Source organism: Salvia hispanica, chromosome 3 (genome assembly GCF_029641045.1).
Source record: "Salvia hispanica isolate PSC_SH4W2 chromosome 3, Shi_PSC_v1, whole genome shotgun sequence".
In the NCBI taxonomy this organism is placed as follows: Eukaryota; Viridiplantae; Streptophyta; class Magnoliopsida; order Lamiales; family Lamiaceae; genus Salvia; species Salvia hispanica.
Genome location: NC_142694.1, coordinates 15,222,772 through 15,243,436, shown reverse-complemented (window position 1 = coordinate 15,243,436; position 20,665 = coordinate 15,222,772). Strand labels below are relative to the sequence as shown.

Below are 20,665 nucleotides of genomic sequence, written 5' to 3'. Positions count from 1 at the left end.
TGTCTTCATTACTCAACTAAAATCGTCTTATAACATGTCAAAATCTCTGGATTGATATAATTAGGGGTGGGTCGATACGATATATCGTATCGAAAACGTTGTATCGTGTATCGTATCGAAAATATCGATATGAAAGAATTTCATATCGTTATCGTATCGAAAGTTTCGATATAAAAAAATTTCATATCGTTATCGTATCGATATTTCGATATATCGTACCGAAATTCGATATATCGTTAAATATCGATATATATCGAAAATATCGATATATCAAAAATTTTCGATATATATCGTTTTTCGATATAAAACGATATATCGCGATATAAGGAAATTCATATCGTTATCGTATCGAAAACTTACGATACGATATCGTATCGTATCAAAAATTACGATATATCAAAAATTTGATATTTTTTCGATATTTTTCAATATGATATGAGCGATATATCATTTTTTCGGTATTTTTCCCCAGCCCTAGATATAATTGGCAATAATGGAATGAATCTTGCTATCAAATAAATGAACATTAGCAAGCAAATCTAACACTATTGTTATTATTGGAGTACTATGTTATTAAATAAATGGAAAATTGAGGTTATGAATTGAATCTCACTCGAAGGTCTATTTATAGATTAGAACCTTTTTTTATGTTGTTAATTGATTACTTTTTTACTCAAAAGTTAAAGTTAATTGAGGTGCATTAAGGCTTATTGCTTAGTAGTGAAGCGTGCAACGACTAATTACCTACGGTGGCCGAATTGTAGGTACTCCCGTCGTCGATATAGTTCTTGTTGGCGGTGATAATGGTGGTGAGCCGGCCATCTCCGACGAACATCAAGTTTTTCTTATTTTTCTCAATCTTCACATTCTCTCTATAAATTAAACACCTGCCTTTATCGCAATCACATACCTCTCACTGCTCCCCGTCGGCGCTGCCACCACCGCCTCCGACACCGTCCGGTAGTTCCCGCTCCCATCCGCCGCCACCGTCACGTCGGCGTTCACCGCCGTCGCCTGGAGCATCAGCCTATCTCCTTCCGACAGCCACTCTGGCCACTCCTCCCCCGCCCGAGACTTGAGCCGCGGTGCCACCTCGTCTGACAGGTTTTTGATTATCGCCATCACGTTGCTGACGAGGCGGAACACGCGCTTGTGGCCGGCGACGAGCAGGCCGCGGACCTGCTCGTCGGTGCCGTCCAGACAGGTGTCCTGGTTGGTCTGGGCAGCGCTGAGGTAGGTGAGGAGGTTGTCCTCGTGGGCGGCAAGGGAGTAGCTCTCGGAGCCGAATCCCACGAGCTCCGCCTCAGCAAGGCGGAGCATCTCCATAGTGGCGTCGGCCATCTGGAGGCAGTCGCAGAGTGCGACCTTCTGGCGCGTAGTCAAGGACTGCCTCAGCCGGCGCTCCACTTTCTGCACGGTAATGCGGTTGCGCACTGCCGTGGAGATGGAGGAGTTCAGGGAGGTGATGAGCACGTCCCTGCTGGTTTTGGCTGCGGCGGCCCCAGGGGCCAACGCATCCAGGGTGGTGAGGCAGGTATAGAGTGGCAGCGCAAGTGGACCTCACCACCGCTGGCGTGATGAAAGAGGTAGAGAGGCAAAGCTCTGGGTACAATATGGCGGCGCAGGCAGACCTCAGCAATCTGCCTGCGTCGCTCGTGTGGTGGTTGGCGAATGGGATGGATACGGCCGCCACCACTAGTAAAAATAGGAATGTGGAGAATATCACGATTTTCCGTTTATTTTTGGAGTGGTTTTCCGGTTGCATATTCTCCATGGATGGTGAGATTGGGATTTGAGTGGTTGATAAGAGAAGAGAGTTTATATAGAAAATAACATGTTGTCGGTTGCATATCATTTAGCACTTTGCAACAAAGAGGAACGTGCGATTTCCAGCCAAGCAAGAAAGAGAGCGCTTTTGTCGCCATTATATTAACGACGGAAAGAGATAACTATCGTCGCCAATTATCGCCATTATATCAACAAGGACCATGTATTCTTTCTAGCAAGTATAGAGCTAAAACTTTGATGTAAATGTACATATCTAAAATTGAAAGATAGTCACTAATTTATTGACATGACACGCAAGGAGTGGATCGTGCGTCGGAGGAACTCGACACGCGACACAAAGATATGGGCCGAGGTGTTGGAGGACCGACGCCCTTGGACCTTGAAGACATGATCCGTTATCCGACGACACGAGCCGAGATGCGGCCCTAGTAAGGTGAAGTAGCCATGGTAGAAGACCTCTAGCGTTTATAAAAATAGGGTGTCGTCGATAAGAATATATAGTGTGTGGAGTTTTCTTGTTCGTTATAAGAGTATCCATTTTCTGGTTTTTCTTTGTTACTACCTTCGTCCCCCAAATATTGTCCCACATTGACTCGACACGGGTTTTAAGAAATGTAATAGAAAGTGAGTTGAAAAAATTAGTGGATTGTGAGTCCTACTTTTATATATTAGTTTTAGAATAAAATGCGAGAGGTATGAGTTAGTGGAATATGGGGTCCACTACCAAAAATGGTAAAAAATGAAATGGGAGAAACTTTGGGGGACGAACGAAAATGGAAAAATGGGACAAACCTTCAGGCACGGAGGTAGTAATTTTTTTCTGAGGTACTCCCTCTGTCCGCGAATAGGAGTCCCGTTTTTCCATTTTAGTCCGTCCACGAATAGGAGTCCGGGTTGACTTTTACCATAAATGGTAATAGGGTCCCACCTTCCACTAACTCATTCCACTCACATTTCATTTAAAACTAATATATACAAGTGAGACTTCTATTCCACTAACTTTTTTCTACCCATTATTCTTAACATTTCTTAAAACCCGTGCCGCCCATAAAAGAGACTCCTAATGGCGGACAAGAGGGAGTATATTACTACCTCTGTCCACCAAAATTTGTCCCATTTTTCCATTTTCGTCCGTCCCCCAAAATTTGTCCCATTTTACTTTACCATTTTTTCTAGTGGACCTCATATTCCACTAACTCATCCCTACTCACATTTTATTATAAAACTAATATATAAAGATAGGACCCACAATCCACTAACTTTTTCAACTTACTTTTCATTACATTTCTTAAAACCCGTGTCGGGTCAAAGTGAGACAAATTTTGGTGATCGGGGTAGTATTATACGAAAAGAGTTTGATGATACTCAAAATTGAATCTAAAATTGAAAATATTTTCCTAGAAAAGTAATGTTTACTAATACAAAAGTAGTACTCCATATCTATATATGCACAATTTGCTTAAATCTAATATTCAAAAGTAATGTCGAAAGATTATTGGCAGTTTGGCACAATAGATGAATAGAAAGTACTCCAAATAACTAAATTTTCCACCTAAATTTTGTTTCCAAAAGCAACTATCTTAAGATTGTTAGCATATAAGTAGTATTCTCTCCCGTTCCATTATAATTGTGTCCTATTCTATTTCTGACCATTTCATTAAAATTAAGTCATTTTCCTTTTAACAAAAATCAACTTATTTAGTCCCTCTCACTCTATTTTCATATATCATACTCTCCTTCTATACAATATGTTTTATTCTCATATACTCCATTCACTCTTTCAAATATCTACTTAATTCTTCATCTGATTCTCTCTCTTGTATGTTAACATACTAAACATTCATTTCTAAAGTTGCGTACAAAAGAAATATCTCAATTATAGTGCGACGAAACAAGCTCGACACATCGATTCATTATTTTAGCACAACAACCACGGAAACAAAGAACAAAGACACAACAAAATACAATGGATTATTAACGAAAAATACACAAATATGAGCTCAATCATAGCCCAAGAGAGAAGGGGAAGCCAGTCCCCTTCAACCAACTCCCACCGCCGATGAACCTCCCAGCCGTAAACGGCTCCGCCTGGGCCGAGCTCGTCAGCACCCGAAACCCTCCCCACCTCACCCTTCCCTCCGTCTTCGCCCCGGCCCCCGTGTTCTTATACTCCGCATAGTAAAGCGTAGCAAGCGCAAAGTTCCCATCCCACTCAAACCACCCGGCCGGATGGATAACATCGCTGATATCCGTCTGCATCACAACCGTCCTCGAGTAGCGCTTCCACGGCCGCCCCAGGTAGCTCGGGAAGCTCCCTTGGACTGGCCTGAGGTCCGCGGTGGCGGCGATGCGGCACTTCTGGATGACGATGCCGGTGTTCTGGTTGGGGTTGTCGCGGCCCTGCGCGGTCACCATGTTTTTCTGCTTTGGATTGGGGCGGCGGGGCGTGATGTCGCAGTTCTGGAGGACGGCGGCGGCGTTGCCGAAGATGAAGTCGACGGTGCCGGCGATGGTGCAGTGGGTGTAGAACTGGCGGAGGGAGTGGACGTAGAGGGTGTCCTGGTACGCGAGCATGCTGCAGCGGTAGAAGGCCGAGTGGTCTGCGTTCACACGGAGGGCCACGGCTTGGTGCTTCGACGGCCCTGCAGCGTTCTGGAATGTGATGTCCCGGGCGAGAAATCCGCCGCCGACCACCGCTGCGGTAAATATTGTCGGTCATGTCAATACGAAGATTTTGATTGTAAAATGTTAGTAGGATGTGGAAGCCACGTGCAAAAATGAAAAAAGTAAATAACTTTTTTAATTGTGGACAACCTCCAAAAATAACAAAATGGCCTTTAAATGAATGGACGAGAGAGTAATAATAGCCATTCTTTGCCTTTTGGTATAATTTATCTTTATTTATCACCTAAAATTGTTAAATAACAACGTACTCATTCTATTCTAAAATTGTAGTAGTAGTCATTCTCTGTCTTTTCGGTATAATTTTTGTCTTTATTATTTGACTAATAATGAGTATATATTAGTCCATTCATCTCTTAAAATTTGACACCATTTGACCAAACACTAATTTTAAAAAGAGGGAACATCTCTTTTGGTCCACGAACTTTGCCAAAGTATCATTTTAGTTCCGTGAACTTTGAAAATATCATTTCAGGTTCATCAACTATGGGTTAATATCATTTGAAGTACTCTTTTACTATTTTCAAATTTTTTTGGACAAAAATACCCTTGATACCTTAAAGGGTATATATTTTTAATAATACTCATATTTTTTTTATAAATATCTTTACTATATATTTTTGATGATTTTTCTAAATATAATTTGACCTTCAATATTATCACTTAAATTTGTGACATGCAAGAATAGATCCTTATTTAATTTTTTATTATTAAAGAAAAGTTCTTTATTCAATTTTAAAATTCTTTAATATAAAAAATTAAAGAAAAACAATTTTACTTGCATGTCACATAATTAAGTGATAATATTGAAGGTCAAATTATATTTAGAAAATTTGTCAAAAATATATTGTAAAGATATTTATAAAAAATATGAGTATATGATAAGTTTATTAAAAATATATACCCTTTATGTTATCGAGGGTATTTTCGTCCTATAAAACTTGGAAGTAGTAAAAAAGTACTTCAAATGATATTAACCCATAGTTGATGGACCTGGAATGATATTTTCAAAGTTCACGGAACTAAAATGATACTTTGACAAAGTTCGTAGACTAAAAAAGATGTTCCCTCTTTTAAAAAATGTACTACCTCCGTCCCCCAAAATTTGCTACACTTTGACCGGGCACGGATTTTAAGAAATGTAATGAAAAGTGGGTAGAAAAAGTTAGTGGATTGTGGGTCCTACTTTTATATATTAGTTTTATAATAAAATGTGAGTATGAATGAGTTAGTGGAATATGAGGTCCACTACCAAAAATGGTAAAAGTGAAGTATATCAAATTTTCAGGGACGGACCGAAATGGTAATATGTATCAAATTTTTAGGGACAGAGGTAGTAATAGAAATGAGTTGGAAAAAGTTTTAAAATAAAAATATGGATCCTACTTTTATATATTAGTTTTAAAATAAAATGTGAATGAGAATGAATAGTGGGATGTGGGGTCCATTACTAAAAAAGGTAAAAGTGAAAGGTGACAAATTTTTAGGGACGGACGAAAAAAGGAATAAGTAACAAATTTTTTAGGGATGGATGGAGTATATTCTTTAGATTTAATAACTAGTACTCCCTCCTTCCCAAGATAAGTGACTCATATTCTTTTTTGGGACGTCCCAAGATAAGTGACTCATTCTTTTTTTGGTATTCTCTCTTACTTTTTCTCTCTATTTTATTAACTCTTTTATTTTATTCACTTTCCACTTTACTAATAAAACTCCATTTCCTTAAATCCCGTGCCTAGTAAATAAAACTCCATTTCCTTAAATCCCGTGCCGAAAAGTTTATAGTCACTCATCTTGGAATGGAGGGAGCAGTACTAATTTTTTTGTTCGTCAATGTACAATTTACATATATGAACATTTTATTTTGGTTGGGAATGGATACATTCACGGCCACAAAATTTATAGCATTGAATTGTCGTTTTGAATCTCATAATTGGAGTACTTAGTTGTGAATACTGTAACGACTAACCTACAGTGGCGGAATTGAAGGTGGTGCTGCCGTCGACGACGTTCTTGCTTGCGGTGATAATGGTGTTCATCCGCCATCTCCGACGAACATCAGGTTCGTCTTCTTCTTCGGTATCTCCACATTCTCCCTATAAACCCCGGCCTTTATCCGAATCACATACCTCCGGCTCGTGCTCCTCCCCTCCGGCGCCGCCGCCACCGTCCGGTGGTTCCCGCTCTCGTCCTCCGCCACCGTCACGTCCGCCTTCACCGACGACGACTGCAGCAGCCGCCTATCGCCAGCCGACAGCCACTCCGGCCACTCCTCCCCCAGCCTCCTCTCCTCCAGCCGAGCCTTGAGCGTCGCCGCCTCCTCAGCGTCCGACAGGCTATTGATTATTGCCATCACGTAGCTGACGAGGCGGAACCCGTGCTTTTGGCCGGCGATGAGCGCCGCCTGGACCTTCTTGTCGGCTCCTCCGTGGGAGAAGCCGTCCAGGCACGAGTCCTGGTTGGTCTGGGCGGCGCTCAGGAGGGTGAGGAGGTTCTCCTTGTGCGCCGCGAGGGCGCGGAGCTCGTCCAGCGTGTCGCCGATCACCTCGGCGCAGTCCCTGAGGGCGCCCCGCTCGCGGGGCGTCAGCGACTGGCGCCGCTGGCGCTCCACCTTCTTCACAGTGAGGAACTCCCCACTGTGGAGATGGTGTAGTTGAGGGCCGTGATCAGCACGTCCCTGCTGGTCTTGACTGCGGCGGCTGGGGCCGCAGCCAAGGTGGAGAGGCAGAGGTCGGGGTACAATGTTGCGGCACAAGTGGACCTCACCACAGTAGAGGCGGATGCGGATCCGCCTCTACTGTGGCGATGGCCAGGGGGATGGATTCGGCGGCGACGACTAGTAAAGATAGGAATGAGGAGAGGATTAGGATTTTTCGTTTGTTTTTGTGGTGATTTTCGGGTTGCATATTCTCCGTGGATGGTGGTTGGATTTTTTGGAGAAGAGAGTCACAATTTTAGTGTGTTACATAGAAATTAATGATTATCCGTTGCATATATGATATATACAGATATGTGGCTTTGGTATAACGTAATGTATTACAAAGTAGACACTGTATTGAAGAAAAACGTGGAAAGGCCAGCGAAGTAATAATGACATAACAATCGTCGTTATTAAAACGGGACCATATACTCTTTCGAACAAAATCTATTGCCAAAATTTGATATAAATATATACGAAATATTAAATTTTATCACTACTCACTAGTTTAATTTGATCTTGAATCTAAACTTACTACTCAACCATACGTAAAAGTTGACTTTGTTATTGTGTTGATCATATTCATTGGGAAAATGAATGATTATTTATACGGTTATACCAATTGTTGCATGCATAGTTCCGATAAATTTATTAAAATAGTGTTTGAATGAATGAGTATTTATTTTATATATTTCTGAAATGATTTTCCTCTTAAAGATAATTGTCATAAAATAGTTTTCCAGAAAACAAGTTTGTCTCAACCTCTTGAGGGCCCCTCTTTCGATCACCCCCACCCCCCACCAATCATGCATGTTTTAAAATTTTTATCATTATATTAAACTCTTATACGGCAATCTAAACGTGGAGCTGCTTTTATTTATTTACTACACCTTGTCAATTTACAATCTGTAAAAGTACTACTTTGCATTAGATTCTTTTTATATTTACAGCATAAGTTATGTGATGTTTGAAACCATAAAAGTTTATAAATAGCTATAAATTTTTTACACTAATAATTATATCAAGTATCCAACTTTATTTCTTATACATATAAAAAAGTAATATGTTGAAATGCTATAATAATCTGGTGAGAAAAAATTATAACATTTTAAACATAATCCAAATTTAAAAAGTTAGTTTTGACTCAATCAAAATCGGAAGCTTTCGCTACATCCATACTTTCTTTTGAACCCAACTAATGCCACTACATGTTTGCTTGTAAAACTTCGATTTATAAGGGCTATTGATCATAATAAGTAAGTACTAAAAGTTTTGACAAATTTTGGTATTAACCTTAGAACTTTAAAATTGATTTTAAAAACTATAAACTTTTGAATATATACAACTTTAAAAGTCTAGTCTTAAATATTTGACTAGAAAATTGATCTACAATCACCAATAATACTAGAAAATCACATATTTATTACAATTAAAACTGTAGGGATCAGATTAGGGACGGATTCACTAATTACCAAGACCTCTTTGTTCTTCATTAAGGGAGCTCAGTCAAACTCCAACCACGCGACTGATATGTTTAACAGATTACAAAGAAGAAGCCCACACAACTATTACAATGACAGTAACTAGTTCTAGCTAGGGTTCTTGAGTAATCTTGACTCCTTGACACACCTACACACTCAAGAAGATAGTTAGTATAACAACACAAGATCCTTGCAGATCTAAACAACAACTAACAAGAGGCAGTAAAGAGAAACAGAAAAGATCACATAATATGGCTCAGAGCCCGCCACATAACCCAGATCTATTCAACTAGAACTGAATCCAAGGGAGCAACGATGAATCAACTGGAGTCTACCCTCACACCGTCACTACCTTCACCGCACCGTCCCTTCACACCGGATTAGGTCACTGTAACCGCCTCAGAACAGAAACCCTAGTTATCACACTACAAGCAACCGAAGCAGTTGGCTTCCAAACGACTCAGAGATCAAATATTCACACAAGGATGGTGGATATTCTCTAGAAATCAACCGGAGAGGCAATCGGAAAGTAGAGAGAAGATTGAGAGTCTCAGAGAGTAGAGAGAGAGAGTGTGTATCGAATAATGAGAGAAGACAAACCGGCTAACATCTCACATAAACAAACACACATCACAAACCCTCAATCCAACGGCTGAGGAGCACAATCCAAGTGAAGAGACACGTGGCAGCATCTGGTGTGAAGGAGAAGCAGCTGGGCTTCTGGGCCAAGTCCAAAGAATGGATAAAAGGCCCAGACACAAATTAAATCAGGCCCAAACAATAATAGTCCACGTATACTCAACAAAAACCATAACTTGCTTAAATCTCATGTGAAAAAGAAGCACTTAAAGACTATTTGCAAAAAAAAACTACTCCCAGTTCCATCCTATATTTGGATAACTCAAACTTCTACCTATATTTGTTTCAAAAGCAGCATCGTACATAGTATTCTCGGACTTGGATCCCAATAGGGCACTCCCAGTCCTATCCTAATATTTTATTTATATAATATAATATTAAAATATTATATTTTTTTTAACAAAAATTGATATGTTAGTGCACAGTGGTGGCCGCTCACGTGATTCTTCCATAGTAGGGGATCCAAGTCTAGTATTCTCTCTGCTAGTTGAGTCGTATTCACGTTCTGATCATTCCATTATACTCCCTCAATCCACATTAGGAGTCATTTTAACTTTTCTGCACTCATTTTATAAAAATGATAATACATAATTAAAATGAAGAAATAGTAAAGGAAGATTCTCTCTCTTACTTTAACATTTATCATATATCATTTTAACTATTTATTAGTAATATCTACTTAGTTCTGCGTCAGAGCACTCTCAACGCTGTCGGCGATAGAAACCGGCGTTAAAACGCCGGCTATCGCCGAGAAATCGCCGGCGTTGGGGGCTTTTCGGCGTTTTTTCCGGCGTTAATTCTACCGAATTAACGCCGGTTCCTGATTTATCGCCGAGAGATCGCCGGAAATTCGCCGGCCACTGTAGGCGTTTCGGCGTTATTTCGGCGTTTTTTTTTTTTTTTTTTTTTTTCTAAGTACCCAACGGCTATGTACTCCCCTATATATAATTCTTCCTCCTCCTCCATTCATCACACACAATCTTCATTTTCTCAATCTTCTATATTCAATCTTCAAAATTATGAGTTCAAATAGGAAAAATTCCCGAAAAAGTAAGGGTAAGGGCAAAGAGTCGAGTTCGCAAATTCCCAACACTGATGAAGCAAATGAGCAGTGGATGAGCTCGTTGTTGTCGATGGGTTCTCCTCCCGACCAATATCCATACGCGGGTCCGTCCCCATTGCAGACTCCTACGCCACGCAGACTTTCTCCGTACTTCGAGTCTGCCCTCAGCATGCCCTCTCCAGCCGACGATGTGTATCGCCCCCAGATAGTCACATCATTGTTCGACACCCCTGGATCAACCCCAGGCGACGAAGAATCTCAGGCCGCGACGTACACAACGGATCCGACACTCAGCATGGACGACTACGAGGTGGAAGAAACGCCCGCCGAGCCGCCTTCCAGGAGCGGGAAGGGGAAGGCGCCGGCGTCGACGGCTACGACTAATACGGCTTCCGATGAGAAGCCGAAGCGGGCAAGGACTACTTACACTCTCGAAGAGTCCGAGCTGATAGCCAACTGCTGGGCGGACACGACGCAGGACGCGGTGCGCAGCAACTACCGGACGGAGATCATGTTCTGGGCGCAGGTAACGGAGAAGTACACGACCAACAAGACTGCCTCGATGAAGGACCATGGCAGCGAGGCGATCCGCCGGCATTGGGAGCGCCTCCTGAGGGACTGCGGCCATTTCAACGGTATATATTCTAACTTGATGACGAACATGACGAGTGGCCAGAACGAGCACATGGTCCGAGATGAGGCCATCCGGATGTATGGTGGCCAGTTCTTGTCGAAGGGCTTCAAGTATTGGAAAATCTATGATAGGCTGAAGGATCTCCCCAAATTCCGGACGGAGATGCACAGCGCGCTGCACGGGAAATCGGTGCGCTCGCGACTTAGCGGTGGGGAGAGTGAGGGAAGCGCGACCCCCATCGACTTGACTGGGGATGGTCCGCACGAGCGCCCTGTGGGAGCGAAGAAGGCGAAGGGGAGGCGGAAGGGGAAGGGCGCATCGTCGGATGCCCAATCGGAATCCCCGTTCTTACAACAAGCCACGTTCTCTTCCAATGCCGCCACTCTGGCGCAGTTTTACACGCTGTACTTCACCGGCGGCGGAACCCCAGAAGAGAAGCAGTCCCTCTGGTCGACCATCCAAAATATGAAGATCAAGATGGGCCTCTCGCCGGACGCTCCTCCTTCTTAGTTTTTTAAATCCTTGTTTTTTATGGTTTTTTATTTGTAATTTTTTTTTTCTCGTTGTATTATATTTTCCAATTATTAATACAACGACGAATTGTTCATTTATAAATCTATTTATTAAACATATTTGTAGGGAAAATTAAATAATATTAAAAATGATGATGTAAAAATGAAATGTTGAGTTAGGGAGAAATAAGGGAGAAACCATTGGAGCAGTTGGCTAAAAGTTGGCTAAAAACTGGGGATAAATTTTAGTGCTGATGTGGCGCTGATGTGGCAGGAGTTAGGGAGAAATAAGGAAGACCATTGGGAGTGCTCTCATACTCAATTTTCTGTTAATGCACTAAACATTCAATTTTAAATTTGTGTTCGAAACAACGTAGCGGGACACATTGATTCATTATTTTAGCACAACAACAACGGTAACAAAACAACAAAGAAACAACGTAGTACAAGTGGAATGTATATGAAAAACAACACAAATACGAGAATCAGAGCCCAAGAGAGAAGGGGAAACCCATCCCCTTAATAACTCTAACTGCCGAGAAAATTCCCGATCGTAAACGGTTCCACATCCTTCAGTACCTGAAACCCATTCCAGTTAAGAGCAAATTTCCCCTTCCACTTAGACCAACCAGGAGGATGTATCACACCACTGATTTCAGTCTGCATCACGACGGTCCTCGAGTACTCCCCCCACGCCCAGCCGAGGTAAGTCGTAAATTTTCCCTCGGCGTCTAGCTCGGCGGTGATGCGGCATTTCTGGATGACGATGCCGGTGTTCTGGTTGAGGAGCTCGCGGCCCTGGGCGGTGATCTTGTTTTTCAGGCCGGAATTGGGGGGCCGGGCCTGGATGTCGCAGTCGAGGAAGAAGGCGGCCGCGTTCCCAAAGATGAAGTAGACGGTGCCGCTGATGGTGCACTTTTTGTAGAACTGGCGGAGGGAGTGGACGTAGAGGGTGTTCTGGTAGCCGATCATGTGGCAGTTGTAGAAGACGGCACGGTCTGCGTTCACGCGGAGGGCGACGGCTTGTAGCTTCGATGGCCCGGCCGTGTTTTTGAATGTGATGTCAAGGGCAATAAAACCGTCTCCGGCAACCCCTGTGTTCACCAAAAATAGTCTTTTATGGGGGTGTTCGCTGTGCAAGATTGGAAACGAAGTTAAATTTGTAGTGCGTTTGCATCATGAGATTCAACCCCACAACTCATTTCTAGACGGATAATCATGGGATAATTAGTCATAGCTAACCCCCCTATGACTAAAATAATCTCACAACTCAATCCTTGACCGGATGGAGTATTAATTACTCCCTCCGTCCCCCATTAAGAGTCACACTTTTCCATTTCGGTCCGTCCTCAATTAAGAGTCACACTTCATTTTTACCACAAATAGTAAGTAGGTCTCACATTCCACTAACTCAATTCACTCACATTTTATTATAAAACCAATATAAAAAAATGGGTCCCACATTCCACTAACTTTTTCAACCAACTTTTCTTTACATTTCTTAAAACCCGTGCCTGGTCAAAGAGTGACTCCTGATAGGGGACGGAGGGAGTAATTAACTTTATCATTCATGTTAATATGGAGATTTTGCATTATTACTCAATAATTTTGATTTTGATTGAATAATAAGAATCGACATGGTAAAAAATTGTAACAGTGGTTGTTTTCTCACTCTTTTTTGGATAAAACTTACTGTTGCCCGGTTGAAAGTGTTGAGTTAGTACTTACTAGTACTATATAAAATCTCGTGCATATTTAATAGGATGGGGAGTACTTAGTTTATAGCAAGGCTCAAGAAAGACAACTGACCTACGGTGGCAGAACTGAAGGAGGTGTCGCCGTCGACGACGTTCTTGCTGGCGATGATAAAAGTTTTGTCGTAGCCATCTCCGACGAACGTCAAGTTCGTCAGCTCCATGGGTATCACCACGTTCTCCATATATTCTCCCTCCTTTATCCAAATCACATACCTCTTACCACTCTTCTTCGGCGCGTCCTCCTTCGCCTTCGCCACCGCCTCCGACACTGTCTGGTAATCCCCACCTTTCTTCGCCACCGTCAAGTCCGGCACCACCTTCCCCGCCGGATCCTGCAGCAGCTTCCTATCATCGATAGACAGCCACTCCGGCCACTCCTCCCCCATCCCACTCTTCACCGGCTGATCCTTGAGCTCTTTAAACGTTTCATCGGCCTTCGACATCAAGTATTTGGCTTTTCTGTACAGGTTACTCAGGAAGGTTTTGAGGATTTTCGCCTGGATCAGCTTGTCGGCTTCGCTGTGGGAGAAGCCGTCGATGCAGGTGAACACGTTGGTCTGGGCGGCGCTGAGGAGGTTGTAGAGTTCCATCTTGTGGGCGGCGTCCGGGGACTCTGAGTACTTGTTGAGAATGTCCTCGCTGTCCCCGATCTGTTTGGCCGTGTTGTAAATCATCACCCTGCAGTCGTGAAAGGCGCTCTCATCGCGGCGCGTCAGCGACTTCTGCTGCCTCTGCACAATTTCCAATCTCTCGATGGCCACTTTTATTGTTTCGGAGGAGAAGGTTTTTAAGGACTTTTTCAGCTCAGAGATCCCATTTATTTTGAATGCGCTAGCCTGGAACGCCGCAGCCGAAGTGGAGAGGCAGAGGTCAGGGGACCGTGTGGCGGCGCAGGAAGACCTCACCGCAGCAGAGGCGGGTGCATATTCGCCTCTGCTGTGGTGTTTGTGGCTGTGGGCAGCGGCGGCGCCGTCGACTAGTAAAGATAGGAATGCGACGATGATCAGGAATTTTAGATTGTTTTTGTTGTGTGTATCTGGTTTCATTTTCTCCATGGATGGTGGTAGGATTTGTGAAGAGAGTCACAGTTTTAGACTCTTATATAGAAATCAGTAATCCTACACGACCGGGTTTACGGATTACATCGAAAGTTTCCAAACGGATGATAGGATTACTCGTGACCTCAAGATCATCACAGCTCTGCATCGTCAACTGTACTATACTCCGTTGGTAGCTCATTTCTAATTTTAATAAAAAAACCAACATACTTCTTACTCCCTCCGTCCCCTATTAAGAGTCACACTTTTCCATTTCGGTCCGTCCCCAATTAAGAGTCACACTTCACTTTTACCATAAATGGTAAGTAGGTCCCACAATCCACTAACTCAATTCACTCACATTTTATTATAAAACCAATATAAAAAATGGGTCCCACATTCCACTAACTTTTTCAAACTAACTTTTCTTTACATTTCTTAAAACCCGTGCTCGGTCAAAGTGTGACTCCTAATGGGGGACGGAGGGAGTACATCACAACCTAGTTGATGCATCGCTTGCAAGATTTAATAAATTGAAATTAAAAAGTTTAGCTTGAGAAAAGAGAGAGGATAATTTAAAAAAAAAAAAAAACGAAATGAAGCAAATAGCTTAGGACCACTTTAGATAAAATATAATGCGAGTAGCTTGAGACGGAAGAAGTATTTACTCTCTTATTTTTATTATCTCTTAGAGCATTTTCGGTGGCGCCCTTCCCCCTAGGACTTCCCATAAAAACTTCCTGCCACGTCATCATTAGGACTTCCCATTCCACTGCCACATCACTAGGACTTCCCACTCCACTGCCACATCACTAGGACTTCCCACTAGGACATCCACTAGGACTTCCCGCAATAAAATTAAAATTCACAATTATTCAATTTAAGGATTTAAAATTTACGGAATTAAAATGTCGACACGGAATACGGGAAAATTTGAATACTTCATTAAAAAAATTACATAATACTTAAAAAAATTACATAATTTAAAAAAAAATTACAAAATACTTAAAAATTAAATAATCATAAAAAGTCGAGAAATACAACCCTCGGCCCTCACTCCTCCTCGTCCTCGTCCTCGTCCTCGTCCCCGTCGCCCGTGCCGCTGCCGCCTCTGACGTCCCCGCCCCCAATCTCGACGCCATAATCATCAATGGGTGGCATTCCTAAATCGCGCCGACATGCATCGATCACATCCTTGCACATCCTTTTGTACACAGGATCGTGCGTGCTAAACCACGTATTCATGCTCTGCATCAAGGTCTTCGTTAGCTGCGGGCGGGCGAGACGGTCGTTTACATCTGGGCCTTCAAGGGCCTCCAATTCGACCTCGTAGGACCCGCTGCGGCTGCCCCTCGCCATCCGCTGCGCAGCCTTTTGCCCCATCGGACGACGACGGCGGCGAGAGTCTGATCGTGGTAGCGGGGACACTTCCTCGGCTTCGGGGAGCTCGTGCGAACTAACACTGCTGCTGTACTCACTGGAAGAGTTGATCTTCATCCGCTTCCAGCCCGAGTCGACACCCGCACAAAACTTTTGCGAATCCCTGATCACGAGAAAGGCATCCCATTGGTCAAACTCTTTGAACTTCAATTCTTTGTCGGGGTACTGGGACAAGGCCCGATTCTTCACATCCTTCTCAGACATGCCGATGGTTGGCATGCGCAGGTTGTTTTGGTAGAGGCCGGCAAAACGACTGAGCTTAAGCCTCAACCGATCCCACTGTTTCCAACATTGCTCGGGAGTGCGAGGCTTCGCCCCAGCCAGTTTGAGTGTGAGGTATGCATCACTAATGCGATGCCACAATCGGTCAATATACTGGTTCGCCCTGACATAGGGATCCTCGACTACACCGACCCAGGCCTTCGCAAGCGCGGCGTTTTTCCACACGGTCCAGATCGACCTCTTGTCACCCTCCTCCTCCTCCTCCTCTGCCCCCGTTTGCGAGGAAGAGCTCGGGGCTCGCCAGTTGCCCTTGCCCCTACCCCCGCCCCTGGCATTGCCCTTGCCTTTGCCCCTGCCCCTTGCAGCAGGCTCCGCCTCATCGGGAGTCTCACGGATCGGCGATAACCCCAAGTCCTCAAAAGAGAAAGTCTCGATGCCAACGTACTGAGTGTCCGGAACAGTACTAGGGGAATCATCGGCCAACAAATCTATATATGGGCGATAGACAGATTCCATAGGTGTCTGAGGGCTCATTTGCTGCATCGACCCACCCATCCTCGACATATTTGGCGTCATACTCCTCATCCTCGCCATATTTGGCGGCATACTCCCCATCCCCGCTGCCCCAGGCATCATCCCACCCATCCCTGCCATATTTGGCGGGGAACCGCCCATCCCCGCCATATTTGGCGGCATACCGCCCGCTGCCCCGGGCATCATCCCACCCATCTGACTCATCCAATTATACATATTGTAGAACATTTGGAGAGTAATCCCCGCCATCCCTGCCATTTGGGTATTCATCCCCGCATTAAAGTTTTCCTCCGTTCCGGCGGGAAACGTGGGTGTGTTTCCTCCGCTCGTGGTGGGGGAGTTCCTATTGTACTCCATTTCCTCCGTTCTAGTAGAAATGAAACTTGTAGATTTTAGAGAGAGAAACTTGTCAAAACAAGTGGTGTGAATGAAATGAAGTTCAACGAGTCGTATTTATAGAGTTTTTTTTTAAAAAAATAAATAAATAAAAATAAAAATAAAAATAAAAACTCGGACGTCCGAGCCCATCCGACGGGCGCACGGGACGGGCGTGTCCTACCTTTTCGTTCACAGCGGCGGACGTCCGGTCGGACTTCTGCGACGTCCTACCACGACGTCCACCGTTGGAGATGCTCTTATAATTTACTCACTCTCATGCTTTATTTTTTTTCTTCTCTCTCTTTTCTAGCTTAAAAAATATTTTTTTATATATCTTAGGCTAAAAATATGGGGAGTTTGATTATTCGTTGCATATATAAAGATATGTGGTCATGGTATGTTTTAATATAATTACAAATGGCCAGCGAAGCAATGATGACGTACTATAATAATCGTCATATGGAATAGGGACGTTATATTCCCTCGAATAATATCTAAATCCAAAATTTGATATACATATTTACGGAGGATAGTGTGATAAATTGAAACTCATACATTGTACAAACTCTAAACTACGATTTGGATCGTTGAAAAATATCAATAGATGATAAAATAGTAGCAACAGAAAATGTCAACACAATATCAACACAGTATCAATCGTTGATATTATGTTGACATTTTTTGTTGCGACTATTTTGTCATCTGTTGATATTTCCTAATGGTCCAAATCATAGTTTAAAGTTTGTACAATATTTAAAGTTTGCATTTGATTACATTCCTATTTAGGGAATACTATTACTTAAATATTGCCACTAGTGATAATTTGTATAAAAAAAATCCATCAAATTTCGAAGATCAACTGATCTTGAATCTAAACCTACTATTCTACTATGCGTAAAATTTGACTTAGATATTGTGTTAGATTGTCCCTTGTATTTTCGACGAATGATTGTTGGCAAAAGAGGTTTTTGTATTAATATATTTTATTTTAACGGAGTCTTCTACATGTTTTAGGTTTTTTATCAATATACTTTATTTTATTATCCTCCCTTGATTCTGAAAAAATAAGAACATTTGAAATAACACGAGATGTAATGCATAATTAGTAAAGTAAGAGAGATGAGAAGAATGATAGTTAAAATAATATTAGTGGATAGTGAAACCACATTATTATTAGTGTTAAATGGTTGAGCCAAGCGGTATGAGTTGTAAATAAATTGATATATATGTAATCAGTTTGAGAGAACTTTCTATAAATAGAAATGAGATATTTTTAGTGGAACGGACGAAAAAGAAAAAAGTGTATATGGCTTATAATATTTTATAAAATTAGAAAGTGCATATTCTTATGGACGAACTACAAAGAAAAAAGAATGCATACTTTTATGAGCAAGAGGAAGTATTGAATACTCTCTTTGTTTGTTGACTAATTTTCCCTTTTAGTCTTTCTATAAAAGTTATTGATTTTCATTTAAAAAAAATATTAATATTTACTTTTTTTATATTTTATTATCTCTTTTTGTAATTCTCTTTATTATTACATATTTTACTTTTTCTTTAATACTCTATTTTATTCTTTCATTTATTTTATTCAATTACCACTTAACTCCATAAAAAATCGTTTGTTTAAATTCCATGCCAAAGAAATCATTCACTTGTATGATTATCCGTTGCATATATATAGATATGTGATTTTAATATGTTTTAGGGTCCATATAGCCATATAAATAGGTCTCTCTTTTTCCATTGACTAATTTTTAAAGTGATTGATTTTCATTTCAAAAAAATATTAATATTTACTTTTTTTATACTTTATTTAATTCTCTTTATTATTTCTCAAATTTTACTTTTTATTTAATACTCTATTTTCTTCTTTCATTTACTTTATTCGATTACCATTTTAATTAACTCCATAAAAAAATGTTTGTTTAAATTTACTTTATTCGATTACCACTTTAATTAACTCCATAAAAAAATGTTTGTTTAAATTCCATGCCATAGAAATCATTCACTTGTATGATTATTCGTTGCATATATATAGATATGTGGTTTTAATATGTTTTAATATAATTACAAATGGCCAGCGAAGTAATAATGACATAATAATCGTCGTTATTGTACAGGGACCATATACCTTTTTTGAATAATATCTGGAGATAAAATTTGATATAAATATATACGAATAAATATTGTCACTAGTTATAATTTGTACTCCATAAAATTCCATCAAATTTCGATGATCAACTGATCTTGAATCTAAACCTACTAATCAACTGACTTTGTTATTGTGTTGACTGTTGATCATATGCCTTTTATGAACGAAAGGTTATTAGCAAACCACGTAAAGAGGTTATTGCATTAGATTCTTATACAACATATTAAAACATTTTAATTTAAGATGTTTTTTAGTTGAATCTTTATTTACTAGACTTCATAATTTAGTTAATTTTTATCTTAATTAAATTATTATTTTTTTCTTATTTATTTTAAAATTAATACAATTGCAACAACGACTTAATAAATCAATAAATTTTTTATTTATTCGATGATTTTTGAGTCAATATTGCATATGAATAAATATCAAGATATATACGAGAAAAAACAATAGTCTCTCCATCTTTATAATTTTGTCACCATTTGATTCGGCACAAGTAATAAGCAATGTAACAGAAAGTTGGTTGAAAAATTTATTGGAATATAAGTTCTATTTTTTATATTAGTTTTATTTATAATAAAATGTGAGTGAGAATGAGTTAGTGGAACGTGGGTTCACTACCGAGTGAGTAATAATTTACCTAGCACAAGAAAGTTAATTAAAATCAGAAGTCAGTTAAATAAAAATTCAAAAAAATTAAAAATAAAAATCATATATCAAAATATATATTATTTATAAGAATTTAATTAAACAAAACAAAAAATTTTAAAAGATCTTAATGAAATAAAAGGTATTTATACAGTAACTTCTATTTTAACATTATTATTTATACCAATTGTTGTGTGGATATATATAGTTCCGATACAATTGTTAAATAGTGTATGATTATGAATGTATGATTACTTGTTTTATAATTTTCTTAAATGATTTTCCCCTCATCACTTACCAGCTCAATCATTCAACAAAATAAATAGTATTAGTAAATCATAAAGATGATGTCATAAATTATACTCCAGAAACAAGATTATAATTAAGTTTGACTCAACCTCTTGAGGGCCATTTTTTTTTTATCATTTCCCCCTTTTTATCAATTATCATACATGTTTTTTTATTGAAATCATTATTAAACCCTGACATATGGCTATCTAATCTAAATATGGAGCTGTTTTCATTTTTTTCCCATTCATTCTGTCTTGAAATGTTGTTATGTTTTAGCATCAGAAAAATGTTAAACATAAATACTAGTCCTTGTCATAAAAAGACTAATTAGGTTTAGATTCAAGATCAGCTGATCTTCGAAATTTGATGGAATTTTATGGAGTACAAATTATAACTAGTGACAATATTTAATTGTATTCGTATATATTTATATCAAATTTTGGCTCCATTAGCCGGCGCCGGACCAGTATTCTTCTTGGCCGCCACTGTAATGTGACTGTGTGAACAATGATGGACTCAGAAAATTCAAATCGTGGGGTCGAAAAATAATTAATAAATATAATTATTATATTAGTAAAATTTAAATATTGCATTATTTTTGTTTGGCAAGGTAATTAATAAATGCGAGTAACATATTTTCAAAAATATAATAAACACATCAAAAACTTTATAAAATTTAGTTGTTTAGACTGTTATATTTTTTTTA

The 20,665-nt window shown here is 40.3% G+C and overlaps 1 protein-coding gene and 2 pseudogenes across 2 annotated transcripts; all 3 read right to left on the bottom strand.

The window, feature by feature from the left end:
- Window positions 1-879: 879 nt before the first annotated feature.
- Window positions 880-1,341, bottom strand: LOC125215082 (pectinesterase/pectinesterase inhibitor U1 pseudogene; annotated as a pseudogene).
- A 2,299-nt stretch (window positions 1,342-3,640) lies between these two features.
- LOC125215081 (pectinesterase-like) lies at window positions 3,641-7,453 on the bottom strand (annotated as a pseudogene). Its single transcript, XR_016136849.1, has 2 exons — window positions 6,440-7,453; window positions 3,641-4,484 (listed from the first exon to the last, which is right to left on the bottom strand). The product of XR_016136849.1 is annotated as a pectinesterase-like (transcript).
- Window positions 7,454-11,871: 4,418 nt separating this feature from the next.
- LOC125217032 (pectinesterase-like) lies at window positions 11,872-14,335 on the bottom strand. The gene is made up of 2 exons (XM_048118856.1): window positions 13,307-14,335; window positions 11,872-12,591 (listed from the first exon to the last, which is right to left on the bottom strand). The coding sequence occupies exons 1-2, from the start codon at window positions 14,307-14,309 to the stop codon at window positions 12,026-12,028; spliced, it is 1,569 nt and encodes a 522-aa protein (XP_047974813.1). The 5' UTR covers window positions 14,310-14,335; the 3' UTR covers window positions 11,872-12,025.
- Window positions 14,336-20,665: the final 6,330 nt, after the last annotated feature.